At 37.5% G+C, this 18,807-nt stretch overlaps 1 protein-coding gene across 6 annotated transcripts in view; it reads right to left on the bottom strand.

Moving 5' to 3' along the window:
- The window catches only part of LOC117208256 (disks large 1 tumor suppressor protein), a 526,768-nt gene that overhangs the window by 447,749 nt on the left and 60,212 nt on the right, over nucleotides 1–18,807 (bottom strand). For all 6 annotated transcript variants that reach the window (XM_033449267.1, XM_033449269.1, XM_033449273.1 and 3 more), the window contains one exon: nucleotides 8,715–8,846. In XM_033449267.1, the coding sequence (XP_033305158.1) occupies nucleotides 8,715–8,846 (132 nt within the window). The remainder of the gene's footprint in view (nucleotides 1–8,714; nucleotides 8,847–18,807) is intronic.

The raw sequence follows: 18,807 nt of genomic DNA, 5'->3' as shown, positions 1-18,807 counted from the left end.
CAAAAGTCAAGTTTGCTGCGAGAGCGAAATAAAAGTTCGAAAATGGTAACTACAAAAGATATATTCTACTGTACACGTAGATAAAAAAACCTTCGCAAAGAGAGCTTACACTTTGTTACAACATTCAGATATTGGGCTGTATGCAATATCAATAAGGTTATTGGATACGTGGAATCAATGCACAGGATCCGTGCATCAATATGATACGGATACGTCTACGCAACGTCTATACGTCTACACTTTGTACACATACATATATGTGGTTTAATGTACTAGAATTCCTAGATACCATAAGCCATAATGTATTATCAAAAAATACGAATTTATTACATATTTTCAAAGGGTTTGTTCTCTATCTAAAGGTAATGTATCGAATACGAATATTTATCCAAATACGGAATCTATTTTACGTTAAAAGCCAAACAGACTGGTCTTTTCTTAAACTTATGCTATATTATACTATATTATAAAATGAATTATTTACTTTTAAAAAATTCTGTAACTGATACTAAAATCATGGATCTAATGATTGTCAATTTTATGAGCTGGAACAAAATTTTAAATTATAATGAAAAATTCATTGCGAGCACAGCCCTTGCTTTGTAGTTCCATCATAGTCTATCACGAATATGACAAGACATTATGAAACAAGGGGTTAATATGATTTACCACACTATTCTTTTTCAAGTACATAGTATCTATTGAATTTCTAGCGAAAAGGAACCGATTTTTTGTTTCCAAATAAAATTAAATAATTAAAATCACCATGAAAGTATTAAATTTTCGAGCAGCAACAAAAAGACTCAGCAAAGTCATTCGTATTTTTGAATGCAAACAAGGAAAACGGTTTCGAATAAATCTAAGTGTTTTGCCACAGAAAGGCCACGCTAAGAATTGGAAGCCAGGTACTTTGCTAGCTGCGTATCCCGCGCGTAAAACAAAGCCCTGCGTGACAATAAAGGCTACTACACAATGGTAATTAATGAATACTCGGGCCCGGGGACAAAAGTTCGTTATATAAAGATACATATGCTCCTTTATATACCGCACTATGTACCGAGCATTGCGAACCGTGGGGGAAGCAAAGTAGATTTTAAGATCGACGATGAACATGATACACTGTATCCACGATCCTATTGTTTACGAATACACGTGTACTAAGGCAAAAACAATGAAAATTAAAAGCACCGTCCTGAGTGAGACCTACGCATGTTTGTTGAAGCTTTTCTACTTCCTTCTATGGTTGATTCCTTGACCGACGAATTTTAAACACCTGGATAATTATTTTCCATTTTTGTATTTCGCTTTACGATATAATCTAAAATATTAAAAAAAACTTACGCACATTTCTGCGTAATATATATTATGTAGCATATTACTGGAATAATTATATTTTATACCAAATTTCTTTCCGCGAGACGAACGTGCATTATCCCAACGATTAATTTCGACATTTTCATTAAATTGGTTAGGTTAGATTTCATTTTAATTAAATTAGATCGAACGTTATATCTCTAAAATTAGATTATATTTTAATTTATTGCATATTAAATTCTGATATTGCCAAATACAGTTCATGCCAAATAAAGTAACTACGTTTGAAATTCTGCTACTGCTGCGGGGGCATGAATAAGAATAAAAAAGTGCATTCAATATCGAGCCACAAAAGAGAGCGGAGATTGATCGATGCGAAATCGTCGACCAGGTATTTCCAATCTCTGGCCGAAGAAAATAGGAGAAAAGAAGAGATCGAGGGTCGCACGTATAAAAATACATATACGTAGCTATACTGGCGTTTCGATTTTGAAAATTTCAGCAATGGTATCAGTGGCTACCGAGCTCGATGACAAAGAAGCCAGTAAGCGAAAATGCAATTTTTCCAAAGCAATACGATCAGTTCTCCAGTTATTTCGAAATACAATACTTTTCGTTACGTAAATTTGATAAGTAATCCGAAACTTCGTATAAAAATTCGGCACTATTCAGTTTCCATTTCCATATTATCCACAGTTCATATTTCGCTGTTTCGCGTTATGAATATTTCGCGCGATTTTTTACGGCTTAGCTCGTACACGAGTCGTTTCTTCTACGCGTGAAACGTATATTAGCCATAATTGTTCTGTGATAGCGTGCGCAATTCCAATTTCGATAAAAATCGCCCAAGCCTTGCCGTTGTTAAACCTCGAAACAATGCCTGACTCTTGTACCGGCAAGAACACGTGCTTGAGAAATTGCACGAGCATCGCGATATTCATGAAAAGAATATCGATCGAATTTCTGCTGCCTGCAAAAGGTATTCAGATTCTAATAAAAGTTCGTTGTTTACGATATCGAAGGTTCTTCGTGAACAACGATTTTCCTGATATGATGTAAGATCTAATTAACGTTAAATCAGTCGAGCTACGAAACGAAAAAATCTCAAAATGACAGATTTTAGATCTTTTGTTTCTTGAAATTTCTAAAAACATACGAGTGCTTTTAATAAAATAGCTAAGCGTTTTTATTAATATGGAAACACAATCTTACGTGTCTCCTTATTTTCACTGTACCATTTTAATTGGATTCGTCTATGTCTGCTATATTAAAGTTGCCAGTTTTAACGTCAAAATAGTGTTCTCCAAGTAAAGTGCAAGTAAAGCGAACAAATTAGAATTATGAGCACAATTTTAAGATCAAAGCGAACGGGGTTGCTACGTGATAGTGACATCGAGGCTACGGGAAGTTCGACAAGACCGAACGAGAAGGTGAAAAGAACAGCCCCGAAAGCTGAAATACGTCAAGAGCTGACGCGTTTCGCGTCATCGGCACGTCTACCCCGCGTGTCAATTTCTTTCTCCGCCCTTCATGCGCTCATTTTCCTGGCTCTCTGTTCCGCTTTCATTTTCCGTCGTGCACCAAAATGCCGTCGTCCGTGAGTGCAATAGCCTAGCGCGAATGATTGCTCGGTCAGATGAAGCTGCAATTTTCTGCACTGCTGCCGCGTCTAACGCCCGAAATAAATCGGATTTTCCGCGCGGTGCGACACAGGATAGAAAAAGCACCCGTGAAAAAGATTATACATAAAAAAACAGCGCTAGACACCGTGCAAGAAGAGTTAATCGTAATTAAAACAAACGATGCGCCGTAAATAATCTCGGACATGGATACGAGTCTCGCACCGCGCTTTTTTACGCTGGTTCCTTAACGTGAACCGGATTCTCGCTAATCACGTTGTCGATGAGACAGATCACTTGATAAACTGGTACTGATAGTCTACCAAACGACGTCCATAAGTTAGACATTTTTTGTCTTAACTGCTACTTAAACTGTAACATAGCGTAGAGCGGTACGTTATTCAAAATTGGTAGCAATAATTGTAGAGTTCTCAGTAACGCGTCAAGTTTGGATACCCAATATGATATTTCATTCTTCGCTCAAATTACAGGAGCGAAGTTGCCTCTCTTCCTCTGTGCTTCACTTGCCCTAAAGGGCTTCATCACTTCCTTTGTCTGGTTACTTCAAAGAAAGGAAACCACAAACTTATCAACGTCGGTGTCTTGCTACTTTAATATTTCTCTATTCCCTCTATTTTCTTGCTACTTTCTTTTCTCCGAGTTGTAGTTTCAGCTTCCATCTATTTCGTTCCCGTTCACTCTTATTTCCTTTTTATTACAGCACCGCCGCGCTTTTTATTGATTTATAAATTGATCTGTTCTCTCTCGTTTTTCTACCGCCCTCCCCCTCTTTACGTTCTAGTCTCGTTACTTTCTTTTCTCCTTTCTTCCGCCTTTCGCGCTCTCCATACCAGGCTCCTACCAGTTCTAGCAGTTGCAGGGCAACACGAAAAGTAGACGATACTTTCCTCCCCCAGAGATGTTTCTCCTTTCCGAGGCTGTTCGGGAAAATTTTTCTCCGCCGATCGATGACCGACCTGAATTTTAAAGAAGCGAGAGAAAGCTGATTTTCAACCTCTGCGACAACAAGCTTAGTTTCCTCTTTTCTCTTTCTTTCTTTTTCAACGTCAACAAGCCACGTCTAATTTATAAGCATCGAGAAATACGTTTATCGCCCCGCGGCTGATTCCATTAAAAGACGTTAACGTTAAGATGAAGCTTCGCCCGATTCATTAACGATTCTTAACCAAAAGATCGATGAATTCCTAGGGTGTTCAAGACTCGTATCTCTTTCGATAACAACCTTGCTCCCTTTCGATTCATGACTGGAAACCAAGTTCCATTAACATTTTATTTCTATATTTGATCAAAGAATATATAAAACACATAACATTTGGAAAAAAGAAAAAGAGAATTAAAGAATATAGGTGTCCATTATATCACATAAATGAAAAATAATGTAAATAGAGAATACATATAGAGAACACCGTAAAAACTATCCATTGATGTATCGCTGAAAACTGACCTAAACTACTAGTACACGTGTACAAGGGCAAGAAGGATTTGTCAGCCAGTCGTGTTTTGTAACGTAACGTCCGATGCATTCGCCACCAAGATGTAAAATAGTGCATCGTGTCTATGTTTCACGTTCATGTCGTGTCGAACCATACATTTGGATCCGTAGAGTGTCTGCACGCTGTACGAACTGTATCAAATAGGTTATACGTGAGAAATTTACATACCGTTTTCAGAGATTTCTCTTTTAATTTTTATTAAAACAATCGAAAATATGGCCACACGAATTTTCCATCGTAAAAACATATCACGTATTTAAATTCAAACCAGAATTCGTCAGATCTGTTTTTTGTTTACTAGTAAACTAATGCGTCGCAAATTTATCAACAAAAACGAGCAACGAAACTATGCAAGAAGGGTGCAAATGTGGATTATGAGATTAGCAGCCTGGTCTCCTATAATTAGGTTTCTTTGGTACGACTTGCATCGCGTATCTGTTTTCTTGAGAAAGGTGGCCATGTAAGAAATAGGATCTTAAATCTAAATCCGTCAAAGTTTGCATTCGCTAAATACACAGGTAAAATTCAATCTCGAAAAATAAAGGGCAGCATGTATGACGTAAGAATTTAAACAAAATTCATAAAATGTATATTCATGCAATACAATTTTGATTCTTGTAGACCTGCAATTAATATCGCACTCCTTCATTTGAAAAAGTAAATTCTACCGAATTTCAAGAAGCCTCGATCAAACACGATGCAACCGAGGTAAGACTCCGTCATTTCTAAAGGATTTGAAGAACAGAGGAAACAGAAAGAAACATGAGCTCAAGGAAATCACGTATTCGTAAGTAGACGTTTCCTTGTAATCTGGCTTTCGAATTCCTTTACCAGACAAAAAGGTTCGTAAGATTAGTGGGAGATTAGAAACGTCGAATGTTCGAGTTTCCCAGAGACTTTTCTAGGATGTGTGTAGAAGGATCATTAGAGGAGCATACCTACTTCCGATGGAAACAAATTGAAAGAGAAGCTCTTTAAACTCGAAGGTCAATTTATCGCCCTAATTTTAACTATCAGGAAATTTCTAGAATTTCAAGAAAAATTTCGTTAACCGCCACGGATGTTTGCTCGCGAGAGATCAACCATTTTCTCATTTTGGCCAATTTCACGAGTTAAGACACCTCTTAACTTCCATCGTTTTCAAGTCCTATAATTCGCAATCCATCTGGATAATCGGTAGGAAGCTGATGCCGACGATAACAAGCGGGAAAGGGCTGAGAGCGAACGAAGGGGAGGACGAGATATAAATTGAGAGCACTCGTCCAAAGCTACTCGAGAATTTTAACTCGTCCAAAATAGCGGTACAGCCTCTCGAATTATCTTCGAGTTTGCTGACCAAAGGAAAGGCACGAGTACCTTGCGAGCCTGTGTCACGTATCTGTAACAAATTTGCCGGAAACATTTCCAGATATGCGAATCCTCTCTGCCTGTTGCCTTCAACTCGGTTATTAAATCGTCTAAGCGTGAAGAATATAACGTGTTTCAGGAAAAATAATTCCATAAATACGCGAAGGTGTTAGTACTGGTGTACAATGCATTCCATTAACGCGACAATTAATAGAAAACACGAGAGACGTTCGCGAGAAATACTCTTAAGGTGAGCGCCGGTGATCCAAATTATTCTTTAGATACGGGAAAAGCGTTAAACATAATTAAAATCTGGTTGTTCGTCTAGAGAAAATTAAATCAGAAGTACCGGCGTTCCCCGGTGACCTGACTGCAGTTGCAACCGTAGCCGCGCTGTTGTACAACAATTATCGTGACATTCGAGTAAATTAATTTAGAATCTTCTTCTAGTCGCGTGGGATAGATCTCCCGTTTCTCTTTCCAACTACTTTTATTCCAATTAATCTTCTTTCTTACTTTTCTTTCGGTTTGAAACTTGAGATACTCTGATTCAGCAGTTGGAGTCAAACCATTCTACGATTGACAGTGAATTACGTTTCACGGACACTTGTTCAGTGATTGTCGTAAGTTCGCTAACGACAAACTTATACTGTGGGAAAGTTGAAAATCAGCGCGACGCGACATCGTATCCGAGTACAATCGCTGCTGATGAAGGCCAAATATCCGAGAGCACTGCATCTCAATTTCAGTCGGCGTCGTTATTTCGTCGTCCAGTTTCCTATAAACTTCTGTCTCTAAGTTCACCGGTGTATAACACCGTTACGTGCTTAGTTCTAAATTGTAACCTTGTTACGTACTTAGCGTTGCCAACGTGACGCGTAACCTTGTGGGCATTGACCAGGAAACTGTGGTATGCGAACAACGATACGTTGCAGCAATCTTCTTCGAATCATTAATTATGATGTTAGCCTCAAAACCAGCTACGGTAATAAAGGGCTCTTGCGGAATTATGAGCAATCGAGGACATATACGATGTATTGTATAATAAGTTTAAACGTGACGACGCGAAAAAAACTAATTAAAACGATGACGTTTAACTTGTTTTATTGTAGTACATATTTTTTAGTTTAGTTATTTCCAAAGCAGTAGAGTTTCAGTTGCAGTTACAACTTGAAATGGAAATTTCTCGTATGCAGTGGCAATGAGATTGCGAGCTGAATTAAGAATGTGTGCAATATTCGCACGCACATTTACATAGCCTATTCAGCAGCTTGGTACGGAACGCATGGAAAATTCAGAAAATTGCTGAAAAAATTCTCCCTCGTTCTCTACTCCGAATATCTAGCTACCTGTGCCTTTAGAGACGCTGCCAGAATAAATGGAAACTTAGGTACAATACCTGTATCGATTCTTGGGACAGAGTTAATCAAATGATCGATCTTTATACTTCATCCAATCACTCAAATACAATATCTTTTGAATTTTATGTCCAATTAATATCATTCGTAACTAAGTATATTTCCAAATTGAACTGCAAATTCAATTCAAACGACTGTGATAATGATTAATCGCGAAACGCGCTAAAACTTTTTTTTTCAAACATTCACTTTTCACTGATAAGATGGGAAAACGATTTTAAGAAAGCAAGATTTGGTCGAACGCGAATATCATTTTGTTAGCAATTAAGGCTGGTGGTGTTTGAATCACTTTGATAGAAAGACGCTAATTTCAGGTGTTTCACGGAATATTCCAATCTCGTTAAGTACTTAGCGTAGCTGATATGACGTGTAATCTTGCGGCCATTGTCCACGTCACCGATGGGACTCTCGAGGCGAAGCTGTTTCGGGTTTATCAGCACTAACAGGCGAAGCGCGGCATCGGCGCAACCGACACAGTCGCACGTGCAGCAGACTAATCTCCTCTATGCAGAAGCATTATACCGAGTGGACGGAATAGGACAATCTGGTACGCAAAGTAACTTACACGGTTACCACGGTTGTCGGATACAAACCGACGCAACGTTCTACCATTTTCAAAATATCCCAGTGATGAATCAATGGTAGATTTACGTCCGAAAATTTTCTACATTAACCAAAAGAGAATATTTTGAAAGTCATCATGATTGAAAAACTCTTTCGCAGCATGATTCTGCAAATTCGAAGAAATCAGAAGGTTGTAAAATATACGTGGACTAATTGTAAGAATACCACCGTGGTCATAACTCATTTAGTTGTTACTGTTCACGACAGACATTACGGTAAATTAATATTTAATGAAAACAAAGTGTAATGAAAAATAATTAATGACAAAAATCGACGACTTTGCAAGCAATTTAGAATAAAAATATTCTTTTATAACGGAAGGTTCAAAAGTAGGTTAAAAGATACTTGATTGTTATCATTCTCGCTGATATAAAAAGAAATATGAGGAAAAGATCTTGAGTTGATATTAAGAAAGTATGTATTCAAAGAAATCCACGAAGGATCTCGCATATCCGTGAGAATGTTCAATTTTGAATTCAAGCAGAAGCTAGGCTCGATATTGGCTCTCTCTCTTTTTCCGTTGATCGCACAAAGCCTCGGTCAAAATTTTGGACGAGCTTTCGTCTGAAAGAGGATGCGAACGGAATGAATCGTGCGGTAAGAGCTCTTTATTCCGAATAACAATGGCGCGAGAAACGTTCGAGAGGCAACGTGCCAGTTCCGATAAATAAGATGAGATTGAGCCGAAGCATAGAGAATGGGACGAGGCGTGCGCTTCCTTTGAATCTTCCATGAATCGTCGGAATTTTTCGAATTTTAAAACACATTGGGAATGTAGGAGAACGTATTTCTCAGATGAAACGCACAGTGAAGATATTTCAAAAATATCCGAGGAATATTTTTAATGAGAATTGTTAAACGTCGTTGTAAACGCTTACCCAATAATGCCTGGAAGAGTCTGCTTTTGAAAATACGTATGACACGCTCGATGGCCAATCGCAGTTGTTTGTCCTGAGGCCTCGTCAGCTTCGCGTGATAATCTTCGAGGAGCTCTAGGGCTCTGTGAGCTTCTGAAAAGAAAATTACGCTTTAGAGTCTGTGTAACTTCTCCGTCATGAATTAAATATGAATAAACGATATATTATATATGCGGAAAATTGAATTTGAAAGAACATGGTTGTATGTTCAATGAGATATTGCATTCCTTTGATCGCTTTTCTTTCAAAGAGAGCGAAAGAATAGAGGAAAAGGGAAAAGACCGTAACGAAGGAACTTCCGACTGTAACGATGCAGCGGAATACACTATGCAATCATGAAATTAATGTAAATTCGTGGTAACTACTGAGTAATGTTAGTTTAAAATGTCTTGTATTCTACACAGCGTACGTTAATTTCGTTAAATGTTCCGTAAAATTATAAATTTAAGTGGTGTATAATTTATCATCGTGATGCTTAAATTAAAATAAATATTAATGTTTGCTACATATTGTGTAATATCATGACATCTATTAAAATGTAGATCGCGCATTTGTTTTCGCGAGAAGACAAAAGTTCCATGCACAAAGAAACAAGTAACGAGGGCATGCATAACATTTCAAGAAATAAAAGACACGTAGATGCACAGGTGCATCTGATTTCTAACACAAAATGATAACAAGGACGTCGTGCACGTGAAATTCTCTACTAGAAAAAAATAACACCGGGAGGGGTACTGGGAATTTTTCTTTATATTTTCGAACTTTGTAGCTTCAAAACGGAAAAATTGTCTTTTATCTAAAAAAAAAAGACAAAAAGAGAAAAATACACGTAAAAATAGTTAAAACATAGGAACAAATCAATGAACACCTGCAGGCCACTTTCACACCATTTTGTCACCATTTCCTCTCACATTGCCCGAGGTAAGAGGCAATGGCAACTTTATAAGAACAGAAGGAAATACTTTAGATTCCCATATGCACTCAACGTTGATTCACAAAGAATAGTGGAAAAACCAATGTGTTCCCAATGGAGATAGTAGGATATTAGTATAAAGTATAAAATACTAGAGCATTCTAAAGCACGGAAAAGATTATAGATAGTTTAAATTTGTATGTAAAAATCGCAAGAATATCCCATTTTAATTTTTTTACGCTAAAGAATTATTAGTTTTTAGAAATTACTGTCTCTATCGTCGTTTCTTAATTCATAATCCTCAAAGAGCTCATCCGTTAGTATTTCTCACGTGTTCAAATATTTCATCCACCACGAGGAGTTTTTATAATCGGTCCGCGGGTTTTACTCAAACATTGTTGAAAATCTGCAGATCGTCTCGACGATTTCCTTCCGGATAGTTTAGACAATCGCGAATGAGTGGTCGGCGCACTTGTTGATTCGTACTACTTCCTCGGCAAATCCTGAAGTTACAGAAGGGATCGATCAGCTCTTGTCCGTTCGTACGTTCTTCTTTCACTTCCTTTTCGAGAGAGCTCACGACCCTCTTTTGTTCGTAGCACAATATGCTAACAGATAAAATTACGGTGCGCTGCGCCACGCAAATAACGACATAAATGTTTCTCGTTCGATGATAATGCGAATTTTCACGACTCTTGCCGGTTTCGTTCTCCTTACATCGACCCCCACCACTCACGAGTTCCTTCTACTTCGATGAATTCACCAACTTCCAAACTGTGCGCCAAGCAACGGATATCCTTTCGTCTGAATTCGAGTTAAATGTACTTTGAATCGAAGAACTTTCCTCGGAAGAATGGATCGTCGTCGCGTGACCTCGTAGCGCGAGAGACGCAAAATATGATTAATTGCACTAGAAGCTAGAGGATAATGCGATTATCATTCAACACATTGTGTAATAACGTTTTACGCGAGTATAAATCTTGTCGAGTCAATGACCAAGTACAAACCGCTGACACGTTACTGTTGAATGAATCTAATATGTCTCATGCATAATGTTGCTCGGTTTAATGTCTACTCTTGTCGCCAAGCTTTATAACATGTCTGTCCAAAAATAGTTGTCAAAAGATTTCACGTGTATCTGACAGGACGGCCACACAATCTGCAGGGTTAATAAAGGTTTCATGATCGTTAATTATGTTGTTGGTAGAGAGAACGTGCAATTAAAATTGCAAGCTAGGACGTTTAAATACCTTTCAAAAGTCATGTCAGTACTGGAAGATTTTAATAAACGTCTTCTTAATAATGTTCTCGGCAATGTGGTTATGGATTCAGATTGAATGTAAATTTCTAATTACCAAGCCTCTTGATATTGTAATATTTTAGTAATGTAAAAGTAGATAATAGCGGCATTGTTCCACGCAACTGAAAACAAGTAAGAAAGACATAAGCTGTAACGCAAAAATCATTTTCTAGATAACTAGGCGGATCCTTCTAACGGGCTGAGCTAATTATCATTAACCGTTCCGTTAAACGGGAACGCTAAGGGGCCAATTACCGATAAATGCTCCATTCCGAAAGCAACCTTTGGCTTTTTCGAGGCCAATTTGCAGATGTTTCTTTGCTCCAAACGCTTGAAATTTGCAAGGCAGAGGGCCTGAACATGTTCATTGAATAGCGTGTTTAAGAATATCGCATCAGCTAAAGCATAATTTCGCCAATTCTTTGTTTCACGAATTCGTTAACTGTAAGTTTAATAATTTGCTATATTACACTTTAAGCTGCCACATTGGACACTGTAATAGGACGTTACATCGAAACTACTCCAAAATAATTGGAGAAATAAATAACGCAGCGTAAGGGTTAAACGAAATAAATACGTATTGATACGATTTCCAAAAATAAAAAGTTGTCGATCACAAATCTCACGATTAAAATGAAACACTTAGAAAACAAACTCGTAAATTAAAGAAGTTCACGGAACAAGCGCGAGAATTTGGAAATCGAAACAGAACGTCGGCGTGCCGGTGCAGAGTCAAAGTGGCACTTTGATTTCTGAAAAGCTCGGCATACGTACGTGTAACGAGCGTTCCTTTCCGTGCGTTCCATTTTTGCGTCGTCTCGGGTACACCGTAAAATGGGAAAACCACTTTCCGCGTAAACGAAAAAAAAAACCCAGCCGGGTATGGATACCCTTTACAAGAACGTATACACGTTTCATGGTACATGTGATGCGTTATAGGCATATACGTCGTAAAACTTAAATCGCGTTAGGTGCCGATAACGTTAGCGTGCAAAATTTACATAAATCCGTTTGAACGTACACTGAAACGTATATAAATTTACGATAAACGTATATAAACTTCATTCTTTGTACGCACCATCTACTTTTCAGATAAATCATTCTATATTCCAGTTTCAAAAATTTGCTTTTCAATCTCCAAAATCGCAAAAATCCGAATTTAATGAAGATACGATATAATCGTCAGTTATCAGTGTGACGAGAGTATCTTATAATATAATTCTGTAATAGTTTCGAATTCTCCGATATGTTTAATCTCGAGAACTCAAATTACGTAAAAACATACGATATATTACTTATTAATACCAAGAGAACGGCTTAAGGTATTCAAACGATCAATTTTGAATTAACTCTCTGGTAAACTGTACATCAAATTATTACTTTTAGTGTGTCTGTGTTTTGGTGTATAGTTGCACGTAGTTCCACATGATATTAGGTTTAGCAATAAGGAGAAAATTTCTCAGGGGTAATAAGGTAGTAATAGGTAAAGTTATCTACCTTGGCGAACAGCAATGAAACTGTGCCAAGCACGACCATCTTTTTTCGTCTTTATGATTCAAGCAAATGTGGCTGTTTCCCCTTCAGTTACAAAGACGCGTTTCTTACACGAGATCCTCGATAATTAACAAAATTCTTTTCTCCGTCGTAAGCACAGGCTCGACCGTTGACACGAGACTGTAAACACGATTTACGAAGTGTTCAACGTTTCACGCGACCAAGTTTAGAAACGAGTTTCCTTTCTATTTATGATGCGAAATTCAAAACTCTTTAACTCTTTCCTTAAGGGGCGAAATAAATTCAAACGACTTAATTAAGTAAACGACACAACTGGAAACAGGAGCCACCGGCCGCCGGATTTTTAATGAAAAGCGATTTTTGAGAAAGGATGAGAACTGTTCTAGCATAATGTTAAACGGAGGAAACGCAAATTTGTTTTTGCTTGTCTCTCCTCTCTTTTTAACTTCGAGATTGGCTTATACGATACATTGGTTTATATATCGTAAAATAGGTATCATGTATCTTTCGTAATTATCATATTTAAATTGTCATCTTATTGTGTCTTGTATAAAATCGCAACAACGAATGTATGTTTAATAAATGATATTAGATGATCCTTCTCTTTTAATATCGTGTTAAAATAACTTAACGCTCATCAAGAACGTCAAGCAGAAATTTGAAACGTCCAGAGAGTGGAACGCAGAAACTAATTTAGGCTTTCCCTGGAACGTTAATTCAGGATCTGGATTAAAACGAAAGACACGACCATAAGAACGGAAACAAATGAACGAAGACGCTATTATTTTCGTCGTTCATTAACACGTGCGCCGGTGACACAGTTCGCACGCAATAATTAAAGGACGCCCCTTTTCGTCGACGTGCGTCTAATTAAAGCACGCTAATTATCGAAGTGAATTACGGAATTCGTGTCTCGACAACGTTTCTCACAATCATCGCGACGATGAAGCGTTTAAATCATTGTAAATTTTCTTTTATTTAACGCGAGAAAAATCATGGCAACTATGATTTAATCTATTGAGAATGCAATGCACAGTCACAACAATTAATTAAACCTTGATTTCCTACGCAATAGATATTTTATATTTTTACATAATCAAAACAGAATTGCGATCAAAATCATGTTAACGGACAGGATAGTTTTCAGCCACGTATAATTTCGTTTTAACATAAACAGATGATAATAATTTATAATAGATAATAAAGATAATAATTTACACATATAATTGAAATTGCTCAATCGCAATTGGAATACCTAATACTGGCTGGTATATTTAGTATGTTTTTTTAGTATATTTGAAACTGATCATTAGCTTGTTCGTAGGAAAAAAGGTCGTGTAAGCTCGCAATTTCCAATGAATACCAGTTATATAAAAAATTAATTATCAAACGATAGTTAAATCTCACACATCTTTATCCTTCTCTTCCAATCTTCCACAAAGGAAAATCAATTAGTGAACCTACAAATGTGGAATAAGTGGCTAAAGTAATGAACAGTGAAATTTATCTGGCACGCCCTTGCTACCTCATGTTCGTGAGAATGACGGGCGGGCTTCTCCCTCCGTCGTAAACCAAAATCGTAGGAATTCTTTACGTGCGTCCGTAATATCGCGAAACGAAACATTCTTCGGGCTAAGTTTATGCAAATAGGATACACGCAAAACCGCACAAACCGGAACATTTATCATGCTTTATAGAAGCGTGTACAAAACGTAAATGGAACGATGCTTGTCATTTCGAAACTCTATGAAAAATAGTGGATGAAACGTCCCTCTGGCCGATGATCCATGATATACCACCGCGGATATACGTTATACGTACCAAAGGAACACCGCCCTTTAAATACATCGTAAATTCCAACGAGCAAACGTAGAGAACGGCGCATCTAACGGTGTGGTGACAGATTAAATTATTGTTTCGGATGTGCTGTGAATAATCTTCGAACATGATTCGATTCGATTCGATTCGAAGCAATGGAAAAGGATCGGAGATCGAGATTCAGCTCCGGTTCGATGGAGGACGAAAAGCAGAGAGTTTAGACGCGAATCAATTGGAAGTTGCGCGAGAATTCGCAGACGTTTAATCCAGGCCATCATATTACCGACACTGGCGTCTGGCGCGTAAGATAAACAAGGGAACAGCGGAATACAGATTTTCGGAATTTACGGGCTACAGGAATACGGGCCCTGTAGTTCTAGAATTATGGAAATTTCGAATAATTGGATCCTACCTCCTCCCATGTCGCGAAAACACACCAGCGTGAGACAAATGCGGCTGAACGTGACTCGGAGATGCATCGAAATCCGAGAAATTCGTTTTTCCGCGAAGTAGGAACTGTTTTACACGATAAAAATTCGCGTTAAAGGAAATGGTTTTGTAGGATGAAAGATTGGCTTGGCATTCTAGTCAAAAGGGACAGCGTATACGAAAATACCGATACTTCCAAATATTTAATATACATTACCAGAAAGTCGAAATGCTTTTTGCAGGAAATAAAGTTACGAGTATCGATACACAAAATCTTTTTACCAAAGAGATTTAAAAAAATTTGTTTTCATTTTTTTTTTCGATTCTATAAGACGCGTATATCAATTTGCTATTATATAAAATCTATCTGCTTACCGTCCATACTCTAAAATCCTGATTAACTTCAAGACTTGAATAGGATATAGGAGAAGAAGACAGATTATTGTCTTAATTTTAAACATCTATTAATAAATGGGTTAACATCTATAAAATGTAGAAAAAGACAACAAAATTGTATAAACGAACTCGTATGCTCTCAAATAGTTTTTTAGTGCTGATACAATTCTGTTAATTGGTTAGCAAATTGTTGGTACATTTCATTACTTCCTTATTTTGCTTCTCTGCCAACACGTTATTACGAACACAATTTCTAGGAAAAGGAAGAGGAAATTTCGATATAGAAATGAAAATGGAAGCAAGTTCCATTTAGAAGATCTTAAAAATTCAAAGAGAAGCGAAAGGAATCTTATATTGAACGGTGAATCGAATCTTTTACAGAGAATATATCGGTACAATAGGTATCAGTTTTGAATTAAGGTTTAATAGTCTTATCTTTTGTTCCTTTTTATCTTTCTTCCATTTTTATCGATGTGTCAAACTACGTCGTCTATTAAAGCGTTCGAGACTTCTCCTTCATGCATTACTGAAAAGATCCATTTGATAGGCCGTCATCTTCATTGAGTAGAAAGTAATTCTTTGCCAGCAACCGGGATGAAAATCGCAAGAAAATATCAAACCTCTCAGCCGTGACTCAAGAAGAAAAAACGAGAAAAATTAAAGGTAATAAATTTCCTTTGGGGAGTCGATCGGCTGACGTTAAGTCGAGATAAAAAAGTAATTCCGTTCCCCTTAATATTCCGTGCCACTTTTCCTCCTATATCTCTTCCGTGAATGACGACAAAACCTTTCGAATACTTAAAAACCAACGCGCCGAAGTATCGAAAAGTATGAGAAAATTTTTCTTCTTTCGCAAGAATTTTCATTAGAACGTAATACAAAACATCCACATATAAAACACCGTAGATTACACAGAAAAAAAAGAGAATTGCGATATGTTTTAAATCTTCCTTCCGCGTAATAAGCTTCATGTGGTTTCGCGAGTTTTCTAATTAACACGGCTCTAGAATGAAACATGGGCAAGCGAAACTTAATAACGTAATCAATTTAATGCCAGTTTTAACGTGAAAGAAAATAATCAATGTGAAAAGAACACGAAGAAAGAAAACTCTGGGAGCGAAGCAAGGTGAAAAGGGGAGGAGAGAGAAAAAGAAGGAATACCTACGTTCCACATAGAGAGGAAGAATTTTATGTTCCTCCTGGTAAGGTTCTGCACGTTACCGCTGTCAGGAAAGGAAAACGGATCCGTGACATCCAGTCGGCTTTTCCACTTGATGCTTTCCTTCTTTCTCCCTTTTCGCGATCTTTTCTTCCCTTTTCTTCCCTATGCGAGTCCCCTACTTTTCTCTTGCTATTATCTAACTCATTTGTTCGGCACGTTGGTATACATTCGGGAGGTAGTACATTTGCATCCTCGGGCCCCCGACCGCGTTCAATTTGCATGAGCGACGTACCCGTAATTTAGTATCAGAAGTTTCATACCATTCAGGCATAAATTATACATACACGTTGGAATGAATAAATATATTTCGCTAAACGCGAGTTTCCATCATGCTAACGCGTGTCAATATTTAAGTTTATATCTCGGTCAATATTTAAGGTTCTGAAAATTGGACGAAATATCAAACACATTTACCTAACTTTATACCCCTAGCTTTATTATTATTTTTATCATCTCTATGAATTAACATTGATACTGAAATTACAAAACTAGCAGTGGCAGAATATAGCGATTAAACTACTTCGCGTAATGAAAAGATTCCCAGGGAGCCACAAAATCTGGATTCTTATAACGAGCTGCGGTTTTGACAGTAACTCATGCAATTTTTTCTGATCGTGCCATCACCGTGACAGTAAAGTGGAAAAATGTTGCACGGTATCTCCACCGAGAATCGTAAATTGCTTCCCGCGAAGAATGCATAGGAAGGGAATGAGTATCAGATATTCTTTATTATGATAAACAGCCGCCGTTTATCACGAAACGATTAATCGAAAGACCAATACGAAATACGTTTCCGTCGTTTTTAAGAAATCCTAGGATGATCGAATTGAATCAAAATGCAGCTGGCTCGCTTCACGGTTTGAAAAGTCAGCCAGAAGCCAGTAGCATTTATGGAAAGTTGAGAAATTATTGGGAATTTTCTAGGATCGAGTCGACACGAGCCTTTACACAATGTCCCTGTTCCAGTGAATGATCTTAGTCCAACGATCAAAGGGATCAGTAGATCGAAAACGTCCTTAGGATAACATATAGGCTATAAGATCGTGATTGCCGGTAGAATGTTTTCCGAATCGATTCTTCCTCAGTCGATAGATAACGCAATGAAAAAGTAGGCTTCAATAATCTCCGCCATTTCGTAGAAACTTTTATCGAAGAATATGAACAGGATATGAATAATGAAGCATGACTGATTATATTTGAATAATATCCGAACCGGTCTTTTCACGTCTACGCCATTTAATTATTTTATACGTTATCAATATTCCCCGCACTTTTATCTCGAACAGAGATTCATCCAGATCCAATAACTTTCCCGTTAGCTCCTTACCTAAAATCACAGTTTAGCGAGGGGGAAAAAGCCGTTGCCCTCTCCATTTGACCGAGAAGGAATAGGCATAAAAATTCACAGTTTCCAACAATTTCGAAGTCTATTTCTTCCACATGACCATTCATTATTGTACGCGAATGATAATAAAGAACAATCACAAGTGGGCACCGAAGGCGATCGTACAAACAGTGCCAATTTAATCTCCATTCTGCGCGTGACAGCTAAAACGATCCTCCGCCCACCGAGCAGTCGTCTGGAGCAACCATAGCGTGAAACCGCGATAATCTCAATGTCCATTTGTCCCGATTCCATTGTCGACCATTGAAAATGCCGTAAAAACAAACACTCTGACCCTACTGCAATATCTCAAATATTTTCCATGAACATTATCCGTTCCTCTATTTCTTTCTCGTCCCATCGAAATATAATTCGCACATTGAATCCTCGTCAAGTTAAAAGGAGGGTTAACGTGAAACTAAATTCGTTCCAAAGGTATTCTCGTTGCACTTTGAACGGACCGAGGAAAATGCAAGTATAATTACCATGCATTTCGCAATTTTCTTCGTTCTTGACAATTAAAAGTATATTTCTTCTCTAACAGCGAAATAAACGTCGAAACAATAATGGAGCGGTTAGTAAAACAATGGTTGAATGTTAACACTACATGCAATTTTCATCGGCACAACACGTATCCACGTTTTTGAACGAACTAACGAGAATTAAATTTCGATAGTTTAATTAGTATTTCAGCGTTTATCACCGATTACTATTCCCATATAAATCATCAAGCGTCGAAAAAAAGATTCTCACAATTCAAACCTCGACATACGTCGCACCTCGTCTCTTTCCTTTGTTAAACGTTGGAAGCGCCAGTTGGGTGAAGAAATGAATAACAAAGAAGATTATCGCTAAACTGGAAAGATTGAAAAGCTATTTATTTTTTATCCACCGTAACTGTTTATGCCGCAATAATAAAACAAATACCGAACGCACTTTAAATAATTAAAGCATCGCAATTAACGTATTTTGTATATTCTAAAGCAATTGAAACTCGTCCCTTGAAAAATTTGTCGTCACCGATCGTCAAGAAGATTGATTTATAATTTTTTCAGAGACGAAATCCGGCGTAAAACG

This window comes from Bombus bifarius, unplaced genomic scaffold, assembly GCF_011952205.1.
Source record: "Bombus bifarius isolate JDL3187 unplaced genomic scaffold, Bbif_JDL3187 scf7180000008058, whole genome shotgun sequence".
NCBI lineage: Eukaryota > Metazoa > Arthropoda > Insecta > Hymenoptera > Apidae > Bombus > Bombus bifarius.
The sequence above is the reverse complement of the archived record's forward strand: the minus strand, read 5'-3'. Positions and strand labels throughout refer to the sequence as shown.